Source organism: Maylandia zebra, linkage group LG19, assembly GCF_041146795.1.
Source record: "Maylandia zebra isolate NMK-2024a linkage group LG19, Mzebra_GT3a, whole genome shotgun sequence".
In the NCBI taxonomy this organism is placed as follows: domain Eukaryota; kingdom Metazoa; phylum Chordata; class Actinopteri; order Cichliformes; family Cichlidae; genus Maylandia; species Maylandia zebra.
The window spans coordinates 11,538,647-11,552,374 of NC_135185.1; the positions used below are offsets into that span (position 1 = coordinate 11,538,647).

At 42.9% G+C, this 13,728-nt stretch overlaps 1 protein-coding gene across 2 annotated transcripts in view; it reads left to right on the top strand.

The window, feature by feature from the left end:
• The window catches only part of prkd3 (protein kinase D3), a 35,936-nt gene extending 31,682 nt beyond the window's left edge, over positions 1 to 4,254 (top strand). For both annotated transcript variants that reach the window (XM_004566529.6, XM_004566528.6), the window contains exons 16-19: positions 68 to 166; positions 256 to 523; positions 916 to 1,001; positions 1,446 to 4,254. In XM_004566529.6, coding sequence (XP_004566586.1) covers positions 68 to 166; positions 256 to 523; positions 916 to 1,001; positions 1,446 to 1,619 — 627 coding nt within the window. In that variant the 3' untranslated portion in view covers positions 1,620 to 4,254. The remainder of the gene's footprint in view (positions 1 to 67; positions 167 to 255; positions 524 to 915; positions 1,002 to 1,445) is intronic.
• The last annotated feature ends 9,474 nt before the right edge of the window (positions 4,255 to 13,728 follow it).

Below are 13,728 nucleotides of genomic sequence, written 5' to 3' on the forward strand. Positions count from 1 at the left end.
CAGACTTTACAGTGTTTTGATCTTTTTAGCTGAATCTGTGCTTATGGGACTTGTGTGTTTGCAACAGATCCTTGTGGCCTTGAGACATCTGCACTTCAAAAACATTGTTCACTGTGACTTGAAGCCTGAGAATGTACTGCTGGCCTCTGCAGAGCCTTTCCCTCAGGTGAGAGCATATATATTTATGTGTTTTGCATGTGTGGAGCTGTGTGTCCGCAAGCGTGTGTACGTTAACACGCCGCTTTTCTTCTCCAGGTGAAGCTGTGTGATTTTGGCTTTGCCCGTATCATTGGGGAGAAGTCCTTCCGGCGGTCGGTGGTAGGAACTCCGGCTTACCTCGCTCCAGAAGTGCTGCGCAGCAAAGGCTACAACCGCTCCTTAGACATGTGGTCAGTGGGAGTGATCGTGTACGTCAGCTTGAGCGGCACGTTCCCGTTTAACGAGGACGAGGACATTAATGATCAGATCCAGAATGCGGCCTTCATGTACCCTCCTACGCCCTGGAAGGACATCTCTGCAGAGGGTATGAAGACAAAGAGCTACTTGTTTGTTTGCTTTCAGAAATGTTTGATCTAATCTGACCTTCTCGTCTGTGAGCCGTTGGCGGCCTGCTGCACCTGTAACTTAAATGATATTCACACATGTAGCTCCTCCCCACCCACACGTCTGGGTCATCTGAACTTTATGTCAGCTTTTTTATGTCTGTGGTTGAAATGAATCACTTTCAAATCTCCCCAACTGCCCAAGTTGCACCTCCTCCCACTCACTGTATATAGTATATTATGCGGTAAAAACACTGAATATATATATATATTGATAGATATATCTTTTTGCAGGTCTTGTTCCCTTTAACTCAAAACCACCTCTGACTTATCTTGTTCACTTACACTTCTTGTACTCTTAATTCCTCCGCAGCCACAGATCTGATCAACAATCTCCTCCAAGTCAAAATGAGAAAGAGGTACAGCGTGGACAAGTGTCTCAGCCATCCCTGGTTACAGGTATGACTCATTTGCTTTTTCCTCTCTTTAAATTGCAATTCGAGCTAATTCTCGGAGTCATAATTCTGTCAAGTCATCAATTCCCTTCATTGAAAATAATCTACAGATGAGTTGTGTGAACATTAATAGTCAGAGCATGGAAAACATGAATAGAGTTAAAGGTTCCGCCCACTTGTGGTTATGTCACCATTAAACTTCCTGGTGGTGAACTAGAAGTCAAACAACCACAACAGCGCTGTCCCTGCACATCAGTACACTGTGTCAATAACAGCGTTTGGCTTACGTGGCCAAGACCTGGACCGGGAAGCCCGAAAAGTAAAGGGAGTGAAAACTGTGTATAAATGCTGTGAGCTGAATGCAGATTTACCTCTGAATCAGTTTATGTGAAGCCGCTTCTCCACAATGAGCCAGATTTACTGACAGTTTCATGTCTGTTTTGGTCAGGACTACCAGACGTGGTTGGACCTGAGGGAGTTTGAGACGCGGCGAGGCGAGCGCTATATCACTCACGAGAGCGACGACGCACGCTGGGAGGAGTACGCGGACGAGCACAGTCTTGTTTACCCTAAACATTTTATCATGGCTCCCAACCTGGACGACATGGAAGAGGACCCCTAGTGGAGTGGGAGACTTGCTACACCACATGTATCTCACAGAGTTTTCATGAAGCTTTGAAAGTGGCAGGTTTTCCCTCCAGAACTCTCGAAACAGAGATAAGCCAGTCGGGTGGAGAGGCTGGAAAAGTGGGAAAACCCAGCAGAGGTTGTAGTGTGAAGCACCGCTACAAGCAGGCGGAGATGCGTGTCACAGAAACGCATTAAGACACTGTCACAGGAGGCGAGTGCTCCCTCTTCCTTGGTGTATAATAATACGAAAACATTCCATGAATTTGTTCAATCTTGGTTCATTTTTTAAGGACTAGCAGAACAATGTTTATGAACACGCACAGTTCTGGATGAAGGCCGTGCTCGTGATGTAAGAGAGGAGTCGCGTGAAGCGCTTACGCCGGGATTAAAGGGCACTTTTCGCAAGGGATTTACAGCCTGAGAATTAAACACACGAGTTTGTTCTCATTTCTAAACTGTTTGTGAGACTGTCCTGTGGCATGAAACTGGAACTATCACGCAGATTTGTCTGGGTTTTTTAATGTATTTTAGTAATTGTGGTAGGTTTTTGCACTATATTACCAATTTCCATAGCAACTGAATAGAAAACACTATTCACTGCTACAGAACGCAAACTGTTTTTACATTTCCCGTCAATATTCAAAGTTAGAAACGGTGTCACGCAGTATTAGCTCCTTTGTCTCAGATCCCAGCAGGTGTTTTTAACCTACGTGTGTTCAGAGTGTGATCTGTTCATGGCAGCTAGTAGTGTGCAAGTTTTATCGGCTTGCTCTCGGAGAGAGAAACCAACAAACCCTGACCAAATATGTTACATTTCATTTCGCTGTTTCCTTTCAACTGTTTTCCTTTTTTGACTTTGTGAATCTTTTGTGAAGGCCGTAACCCTGAAGTGTAGTTGAATGCAATACAACAAGGAACGGACTCTTTGGTTCGGCATCACATTTTTGTACTTTCACTGTTTTCTTGAATGTGACCGTTGAAGCGCTCCAGTGCTGGGACGTGTTCTTTGATGTTCTCTGGGGTTGCGGTCGAATAGTCAAAAAGTCATGTCCTATGTTCTTGTTTCTCTAAGAAAACATCACAAGGTGAAGGAAAGGTGTGCACGAGAATTCACAGAGAACCTGGTGTGTCCACACTAGGCTGTTTAGCACTCGATGATGAATAATGTTGATTAAGATCAAGTTCACCCTTTGCTTTCATGCTGGCTGTATAAACATAGAAAATCTTTCCATCCATCCGCCCACTGGCTGCTCCTGTTCTGAGTTTGGGTTGTGGGGGGCAGTCTAAGGAGAGCCCAGACCTCTCTGTCACCAGCAAGCTCCTGTAAGGGCTGAGACATGCCAAAGCCAGCGGAGAGATACATTTCCCCCAGTGTGCCCAAAACACCTCTTCTAGTAGGCACTAAGAAAACATCTTAGTTAGAAGCACAAACCACCCCAACTAGCTCCTGAATGACCAAACTCCTCACCCATCTCAGGGAGAGTACAGCCTCCCTTTGGAGGAAGCTCATTTCTGCCATCTGCGATCTCATTCTTACCCAGCTCGTGGCCATGGGTGAGCGTAGGAAACGTAATCAACAGCTTCACTTTTACACTCAGATTTCTGTTCGTTACAGCAGATTGGTACAGCGTCCTCATCATTGCTGCTACCACGTCAGTCTGCCGTTTCAGCAACCAGAGATCGACCCTGTGGCGCCTCCTTCGGGCGGTAGGCTCACAGGGCGGCGAGTACACGGCCAGACCCCATGGGCTCAGGCCTGAGCTCTTGTCCCATGATGTTTGTTTCATAGGGGTAAATGTAAATCTGTGCTCTTACCAAGAACCTATTTGCCTTGGGAGACCCTACCAGGGCCAAATGCCCCTGACAACACAGCTCCTGAAATCACATTTGATGAATAATATTTTTAAAAAATCGCAGTTAAACATCGCAGTGAAAAACACGTTTGTCACGTTGAGAACGGTTACTCGTCCTGTTCTCCTTTTTATTTGTTCTTCAAACTAAACAGATGTTCCAGTTTACCTGAGCTGTCTTCAGCTGTGAAAGCATTAACGCTCAGTCTGATGATACACAGTTAATAATTTTAGTCTATTCTTTATTTTCAACAAACGCTTCAAACTCACGTTAAAAAGTGCTTTACCTCTCAGCTTTAGCTTTAATATATTCTTAAAGATTCAAAACATATAAACATATTAGGATGTTATGGCATAAGATGATTTTTGATCTAATGATGCAACGCTTTGAATTATGGGAAGCCGCCGTGTCCCCACATTTCTTAAATGAAGGTCAGCGTGTGTCCTAAACGTCACCTTTCCTCAGCAGAGAATTCAACCAACACTTATCACACCCTCCTTGAAAAAACGACTATTCGACCTCAACCCAGCTATCTGAAATGTTTCATCACCAACGTGGGCGAAACTGGCTTTTAAACAGAACAAAATATCAGGAGTTCCACGTTCATTATGTTGTCCAATCATTTCACACGGGAGCGAGTTTATATTTGCTCCGTCGGTGTGTTTGGGAGTATGTTCCAGTTTCCTTTCTCTGTCTTTGTTGCCGCTGGATTGGCAGGTGTCAGTGTTTTGTATATTTCAGTACATACCAATGAAATAAAAAAAACCTAAATGAAACATTTGGTAAATTTCTGAAATCCTCTCTGTTCACACTGCTTTCTTTAGCGGTGTATTATGTTATATACCTGCTGTCTGGAGATCACGGCTCCAGGTGCAATAAAAGATAAAGACGGGCTTTGGATGTGTGCGCAGAGGCAGCAGTGGCTCGTAGTTTTCTGTGTGATTCATCAAGATGTGCGCGTGCGTCGTGCTTTCACATGTCGGATCCTGTTCACAGCAGCTGGATGTGATTGTTGCACCACACCGAGCAGTTTACTGAGCCAGCCACTCGCCACAAGAGAGTAATGACATAGTTAAAGAGGGTGGTAGTGAGGAAGGGGGTTGTGGAAAACTCTGAAAACACTCGGGATGAAAGCTATCACAGATCCCTTCGAGTATCAGCTCCAGTGTAATGGATGGGCCTATTGTAAGGTAGGCCCACAATAAACTGCTACAGGGAACAGACAGCTGTCAATAATTTAGAAAAGTGTTTGAAGTTTCCTTCACTGGATATAGACTGTGAAGTAATCACAACTATCCCTGCTGCAGCTCTTTTTTCCTCTCTCTCTAAGGATACATGATACTGCTCACCTCTATCTATTAGCATGAATGCTTTCAAGATGTGCACTTCCTTTGCAGTCCTTATGACCCCGTTAACCTCTGAGGGGGGGGACACGGAGGCTCTGATACGCTGAACAGGCCCGAATACAACAGGACCGTTTAAATCTATTCTCTTTCAAAACGCATACCGTACCTCATAATAAAGTGTAGCTCGTCTTCGTTAAATTAGAGGATACAGCGTAAGAAGAATCAGGCAAAAAACAGGCAATGTCTCCCTCGTCTGGTTGCCCAGAGGTGTAAAGGTTTCAGTCATTCATGCGTTCCTTTAACCTGTCGTGGCCCCATGCAGCACCAGCAAACCTTTGCTCTTATCTAAACACATTTTACTTTTTCAACCCTAACATTTAACCGTGTTACTCCTTTTTCTGAGCTCAACTTCATTATTTTGTAGAAGCCATTCATGGCCCTGTGTGTAGCTTACAGAGGTGTAATAAGGAAAGTACATTAAACTTTTTACAGAAGCTGGATTTTTTTTGAAAGTTTTACACTGTGCTTTTGAATTTTTGTTGGAAAAATCAAACCAGAAACAAATCATTTACTCAAGAGCGACGTGCCTATAAAGTGTCTTTAAACACTTGCTGTCATATTTATTGTGAAACTGTAAGATGATTTTAGCATCAGTTGCACAGTTCTGATGGGTTTTCTCCAGGACACAGAATTTACGTAGATGACGTTACTGAGTATAGAGTGCTAATCATACAGGGCGGTGTTATGAGACGTTATCAGAATGGAAGAACAAGACTGTTAGATAGTCTTAAGCAGTGTCAGTATTTTTACTTTGTCTGTATCCAAAGAGAAAACTGTTCTCTTTGCTGCCAGGAGGTGTCACTCTCTGTTGGTTTATCCACTCAAATTTGAAAGAAAGGCTGGTTGTGGCTATTACTGAAAACAGATGATCCTGGAACCAGCAGATTATTATTTCTTTACAAATGAGAGAAATATATAATCAATGTATTACAGTCTATAACATTAAAAATTTGCCTTTGCATATACTGAAAACTACAGTGTTATCAGTCACATATCACAGCTGAATAGAAGCTTCTTTTGGAGACTATGACACACATCTGAAAGGCTGATATAAAATTTACACATGAAGACCGAGCTACAAGATCCCTCACAGAAATAACATCTGCTGAAGGATCAGAGACAGCGATCTGTCTTTGTTGCCTTGATCCTAGCGTCTGTGTGTATTTGTTGAGCAGCTTTGCCTGGTAGCTTCTCGGCAGGTCTCTCGTCACCTCGAGGGGAGGTCCGCGTGTCACGCACCCTCGCAACCCCCATCCACGGCCGCTTCTTCTCGCTTCTGCTCCGTGTCATCCGTTCCTCCGCTTCTCCTCTCCGCTCCATGCTGGGTATCCATGAGCTTCAGACCAAACAAGCAAACAAACAGAACAACAGAAAAACCCATCACCCGGATGAGGTCGGGCTGGGCTTGGGGGGAGAGATGAGGATGGCTCTTGTTTGCTCTCTGGGCCAGTTCTATTTCACTGTGATGGCAGAAAAGGCCTCCCAGGACACTACTACCCACACTTGTGTTTGACTTCCAACGGGGATCAAGGTGGTCTTCACTCTGCACTGACACATCATCTTCTGATCCAATACACAGCTGGCTGCAGCCACAGGCCTGTAGCCTTTACCTAGGCTGGTCCTGTACTCGTTAGCTGTGGTCTTGGCCTTTATCTGAGGGACTTGTTGGTGTGGCATTTCGTCCTCACACAGCTGTTTTTCAGCCATGGCCAGCAAATAATGAACTTTAAGTAAATGTTGACTGTGATAAATAATCTAAAACACAAATGCCAAAGAAATGATCAAGATAGGTGTTTAATATTAAACTGATTAAAGTGAAATCTTTTCCTGTTTCTGCATTATGTTCTTTGTCGTATTATCAGTCAAGTGCACTCTGCCTGGAAGAGGCTGTAACCCACACGTTAGCCACGCTGCTCCGGTTTTCTTCCCGTGTCCTCTGTAAAGGGCATCACTCCCAAAAAGCACTCTTCCCTCTTCTTTTCACATTAAGACCCAGGTGGTAAATGAATGCCTCCGCAGAGAGCTTTTTACCTTGAGGCCGGTGTGTATTGGAGACACGGGTGGGGAGTGCTTCACAAGATCAACTGCATGTTTACCGTTTGACTAATAATTGAAATTTACCGAAAGGTTGTATAATACGTTAATTAAATGCTTTGGCATCACTTTAGACTGTATATTGGAGAAAAAAAAGGAGGTGAAAGCCGTGTGTGTGGTGGCTTGTAAGGACATCCAGTCATCCTTTTGTTGTAAAAGCTGTGGAGAGGAAATGAAAGCCGGGAATGGTTTCCTCGTCTGGGAAAATGCAGATGAGCTATGTAGGTATGTTTGATTTGCTGACTCCAGCTGTGCCTGGAGAATTCCCCTGACCCATCCTAAGATCTGGTTGTTGTGTGAGGCAAAATGTAGGCTGCCCCTGTTGCAAAGCAGGCAGGCGCAATACGCAACCCCCCTGAAAGGAACGGTCATTGAACTCTCAGGCAAGTGGCAATATTTGCTCACCTGAAATACTCACATCATAGCAATTGGGGTAGGGGTGGGCTCAGGGGCTGGGCAGGGCCTCCTCGAAGCAGCTGTGGCCAGACCGGGAAGTTTTGTGGCTGGAGAGGGGAAGGGGCTTTCTTGTTGGGGGGTTGTTCAGATGTGGCCGCCTTATTATGTCCTTAAGGAGGCAGGCACCATATTTGTTCGAAGCTGCAGGAGGCTGATGAGGTGCTAATCTGTTGAGTGGCTGTGTCATTGGGGCCCTGTTCCCAATGGCCTGTTAGCTGTCAGAGCCTGTAAAAAAGGCAAAATTTATTGGCCCCAGGCCAGGGCTCAGCCATCGGTGTCCACGGGTAAGCAAACACAGATTGGACACTTATGCTGTTGCTCTGGTAGAGCTGGCTTTAACACCAGGCTCCTGGGGTGACACGAAGGCAGCTCTTTCAGACCTCTTCATGAGTTGTCAGCCCCCTCTATGCTCCTCTGTAAACACTACAAATTAGCCATCTGCATATGGATGGGCCCTTAGTCCATACAGGAAGCAGACAACTGCCTGCAAGAAGGCTGAAGATATCGACTCTCTAACAAATAACCCCCCGGCCCCCCAACGCCAGCTTTTAATTTCTCATGTATGCAAAACAAAGCGTGCACAGTCAGTGTTTTAGATATGCTGGTAACGATTTCTTGCTCGAGAGAAAGATTTTGTTGTACGGAGCCTTGGAGCGTGAAGATAATGAAAGCGCTCGGCTGGCCGGTTGCTTGTGATGGGTTCGGGTCAGCAGTCAGAGGTAATCCCAAACTTGAATTTCCCCATCAGCCTGGAATACAGATAAGACTGCAGCAGATCTGAACCTCACTCTGACTGACTGAGTGATTGATGGAAAAAGGAAATGGACCACTCAGATTCAGAGATGTGTTTTCTCGAGAGGTCTCCCAGCAACAACTGCAGTGCTGCAGGTTTGAACATCATTCACAAATCAACGCGAGATTAAAATAGTTGATGAATTCATTTAACTGTCACGGAAAGGACGATACCAGAGGTCTGTCCCCTGTGAGACGCTGAGGGCACTTAGGATTAAAAAGACCATTACTGATACGCAACTTTTTAATCACGAGGCCAGGTTTGCCCTCTTGTCCACACTGACAGGGATCTGACAGCATGGCGGCCGCGTGTGAACAGCAAGCTCTTGCACGGGCTTGATTGTAGTGATATTTAGACACAGTGCTTCCCATGGGAGCCTGGCACTTTAATTAACATAGCACCAGTGGCTCTCCTCCTGTTCTAATTGCCTTCAGTCTGTGATTAAATGTGTATTGACTCTGCAGTTGGTCCACTAATGAATAACAATGTGCTGATTTGGTGATATTAAATCTTCTGGCTCTAATACACAACCCATCCACGTTTTGTAGAAAGTTCAGAAAGCACAAGGAGTCGTGGCATCTGATCAGAGTGTGGGTATATATCCCCCCCCTCCCCCCTCAAAATAAGTATTTTAGCCTTTAACCTGCAGCTTTATATCCAGCAACCCTGTAAAGCCTGAGCAATTAAATAATTGCCAAAAAATGCAAATTTATTTTGAAAATTAAGTTTTTATTGAACCTTCTGACAAATTCAATATCTATTTGCATATATGAGTTTTAATTTATATTATATTTTTGTTCATCTGGCACTTTTTGTTTGTCAGTTTATTACTTAAAATAATTTGATCAATTTATTTTGGTTGGGGAAAAATAAAATATCACACTGATGATGTAGAAGTCTGAAAAGCTCTGAAAAGACATACTTGGTGTTACAGGGTTCAGCCTGTACTTCTTTCAGTTGAGATTAAATTGGGTTCATTTAAATAACATAATTTAAGCCCACGTGTGTCTCAGTCTTATATGACCCACTAAGTGTGCGGCTATAAGAACTAAAAACACTTAATACAGCAGTAAGTTTGTATTATTTTGCTGCTCTCACAACCTGAAAACCAAATATAATCTAGAAGGTTTTTGCAAATCATGTATTAATTACAAATAAAGCAGCTTTTTTTCTCGGTCAAATTAATTTCCAGACCTGTCAAAAGAATAAACTGCAGCAACATTAACACTCAAAATTCTATTTCAGTGCATTGGATCCTTCCATCTCTCAGGATTTCATTTTCCTCATTCTACTCCTGTGGTCCAATAGATAAACTGTCACCTTGTTTGACAGATGAAGGCCGGAGGTAAACATAGGTTCTTTTTTTAACATGACAAGAGGAAAGTATTGCATCTACAATGCCTTGGATACAGTCAACATAAAACATATCGAATGGCATTCCTCACTGCATTCCTCTCAATATCAAAAGGTGCGTGTTTGAGGACAGCCTTGCTGCGTTTACGCCTGTGTTTGCGCCCTGACCCACTGGGGCCAGTGCAATAACTTTGGACTGCCTCCCACTGCATCTCGTTGCAATGACCACTCTCAGTTTTTATTTAGCTAGGTTGTGTGCCTTCCCAGTCCGGCCGCTTTTCAGATTCATTTCCAGGTAAACACAGTGTGGCCAGCCACAAACCTGCAGCCAACAGGCGTTGTCACAGCTGTGGCAGATAATGGCAGGTCCAAACTCCAGCCCGGCTCTGGAATGTTTACTGTCACCACAGGCAAGTTGGCTGCAAACATTTTTTTTCCAGCACTTTCCAAGAGGAAGACTCTCTTGTTATTAATTTTATTTTGATGAATCACATGCTTAACCCTTTGCCCTGTGCCGTTTTGTGTGGCTCGGTGTACTCAGGAGGGTAGAAAGGCACAAAAAGGTGCATTCTTCAGCAGAGCTTTTAATTTCAGTTGAGAAAGAAATCCTTACTTTGAAAGCCGAAACCTAAAGCTAGCACATAACTGCCAACAGCTCCTGGGTGTTTGAAGGAATGTTCCACCTTCCTCTCACCGAGCAGAGATCTATCCGTTTCCATCCCCCTGCCCTGCACCCAAGAAAACTTCCTGGTGTCATTTTGGGGCCACGTGTGTGCTTTGCTTTCACCTCTTTAACTCAGTCATTACTATTTTCACCACTTAGTGGATTCCCTTATCATAACGAGTAAATGAATAACACCCAAATGTGTGAAATGTAACACCCATCATTCTAAAGGCTAATTAATCAAGAGTGTGGCAAATCTAACTGGAGGAGAAAGAGGGCTACACTGCTGCTTCAGGTGCCTCAAGTAAATTTTCACTGGAAATATATAAATTTTATAACAACACACTGAGCTGTGTTCTGACTCAATCTCATGAGTACAAGTCAATGCAGTCCTGGCCTCATTTTCAGTGCACGCCGGATTGTGAAAGCTTCAGCTGGGAACAGAAAAACTGCCAAGAAACGCGGCAGCGGTTTGTACATATTGCAGCAATGACCGTCAGGTCATTAGATTCCCTGCTCAGTGTGTTGAAGTGAACTATTAAAGTGCATATTTAAAGCTGGTGTCAATGGAATAAACCAGAGGTTAAACTGAAGGGAACACACTGCCTGTATTTGACCCAAAGGTTTACATGGTCTGAACCTCAATCATAAGCAAAATGCATTACAGTATTACTTTAATTTGAGTGTGAAACAACACAAAGACTCTGAAATCTTTGGATAAAGATTTTCATTTTATATTGCGGCTTTTTTTTAGTCCCGTTTTACATAATTACGCTAGAAGAATGGATACTTGGCATATTTTTTATTCACTAACAGACCAGCTTACAAGTATATACATGCACGTGTAATTAACCTTCTGAATTTAAGCCGAGTGTAACGCAACGCAAGATTTTCAGTCTTTGGTGATTCAATCATCTTTTCTGTACCAACCATAAAGAGGCAGTGATTAACTACTCTGGCTTTTAAAATTCAAATTAAAGCTACCACGGGAGGAACTTGTTCTGATTCTCTGGAACATTTAAACTTTGTTTCGGAGCTCACATTTCTGAAATTCTCCACATTTTGTCACTACTTTGCTGACACTTTTTCTTTACTTGTTTTTTTTGTGTGTTCTGTTTCTAAAAACTGAAGTCAGCCACCATATATTAAATTTACCGTGTGATTTCTTTGGCTACCTCATTCCACTGACACAGTCAGAGTGGGTCATAAATAAAAATGTTGCAGTTGTACAGCGTGTGAGATAGAGTCAGAGTGATATGTAGTGTCTGCTGTGGAGAGGAGGTAACATTTTTTTTGTGAAAAGGCCAGTTATTGTTCTGGGGTGAGGATGCAAACACTACACCAAAGAATAATGAAGAAAAACAAAATACACTGAATAGAAAATACATCTGCATAAAGCCCTGCACGAGTTTTTTGTTTTTCCAAAATGTGACCTTCACTCATGTCAGAGGACTCTGGAAAGTTGATGATTAACCATGGATTTAGCTTCACGTCTCGTTCAGGAACATAATGTTACACAGGTCAAGGACCCTTTTAAAACGCTCACGGTTTTTTGTTTCTGTAATTTTATAATAAGCACTTCATGAAATAATATTTTTGACTCATATATAATGGATTTAGCGGTACCAGAACCAATCCAGGTCCTTTTTAAATCCGTTTTCATACTTTTTTAAAGAAAATATGCAACATTTTTCACATTCAGCGTCACCACATCGTTGCGTAACACACACAAACATACCTGCTGGCCATGCAAGCATTCACGATCAGATTTTTTAGCACATTTATGCAACAGAAATGCGTCAGAATATTTGTAAAACTCTTTAAAAATTATATTTTAACATCTACGAAAAATGTCTTCTCTGAAATCCAGTTACTCCATAATGAGCTCACACCGAAAATATTCAACGCGCCTAATCTTCCGCCCTCAACACTTTATAAAGGCCCTATTATATACAAATATTACATGGCTGTTTGTTTGAAGCGTTTTGTGATTTTGCAGCGACTGTCCCTTTCAAAAATAACATTTCACAAAACTTATTGTTGTTAACTCAGTCGAGCCGGGAGAGCGCAGATTTGACCATCTCCAGCTTTCTCCATTTCCACCTCTCCGCCGGTGCAATCCCAAATCCTCAAACACACAGAGCTTTTTCTCATGATCTCATTTCCAAGTTAAGCAGACTGTGTTAGTCCCTCGTCAACACGACAGGTTTACTCGCCTTTACTAATGGGGCTCTATACTGATAGTTATGCTCTTGCGTAAATATGCAGTCAAATAGATGTACAACTACTGACACGTGGCTGGCATCGCTCTGCAGCCTCACCTTGATGTTTGTGTCATACAAATACTGTACGGGTTGCGAAAATGAGAGGCCCTCAACACACAGGCCTGCACGTCTGATGAAAAACAGGAGTTTCGTGCTTTAAAGGTCCCCCAACAAGCAAAATCAAAAAAGCTGTCTGCCTATACACCCACGCGCACTCTCAAACGACCTATTTAAATAAAAGAATGTGGGCTGTAACGTCATCACTTCCGTGTTTTTCTTGATTTCGGTTATTTTTCATCTCTTCTTTTGAGTCAACCTAAAGAAAAAACACGCAGCTTTCTTTTTTAACGGGCGTTTGAGTTCAAAGGATGACTTTACGTGCCACAGACAGTAGAGCCAGTCGGAGGTGGCATCCGAGAGAGGGCGCTCTGAAGCTGTGCCTGGCGTATTCGACACTAATTAAAACATTTAGAAACAGTAATTCGGTCTCCCAGGTTAAGAAATCAGGTTAAACTGTGCCTTTGTGCAAATATCACCTACATTAGTTGGGAAAGAGGTAAGGACTTTAGTACTGACAAAATGTAAACTTTAGCTTGTAGGAAGTTTTGATATTGTTTAAAATGACCAATTATATCAAACATGCTGCGGTCATTTACACGGATCTCGCTGCTTTTTCTGTGGACTAAGCAAAGCTGAAAGAGAAATCCTCTTCAGGTGAACATCAGAAAGGTTTAAAACTGTGTCTTATCATTTATGTAAGCCATAAACACGTGTTCTTGGATTTATATAGCAACAGAGCTATGGCAGAATAATATTTAATCCTGTATCAGTTAATGGTTTAATCTGCCTTAAATCTCTGTAGAGATTTTTGCTGAAACGAGATTTTACTTCATTTCTAAACGTTTTCGTGTTCTTTGGTGTTCTCGGTGTAAAATAGTCAAAATTTATATGTAGGCTTAGGCAATAAATTCCTTGAATGCAACGCAATAAAATGGATTATGATTTGAGCTCAGCTGAAGTGGAATAAGCACTTTGGAGTATGTGCGTAATGAAAAGCGCACCAAGGAAGAGCGCCAAACATTCCTTTTATAGTTCTCCCCCCCCTTTTTCTGCCCCAACCAAAATACAATAAGATTAGTTTATAATGAAGCTTTTCATATGAAACTGTTCTTTTCAGTTAGCGCAGGTGTACAATTGGGGTGGGGGGATGCTCGAGGAGT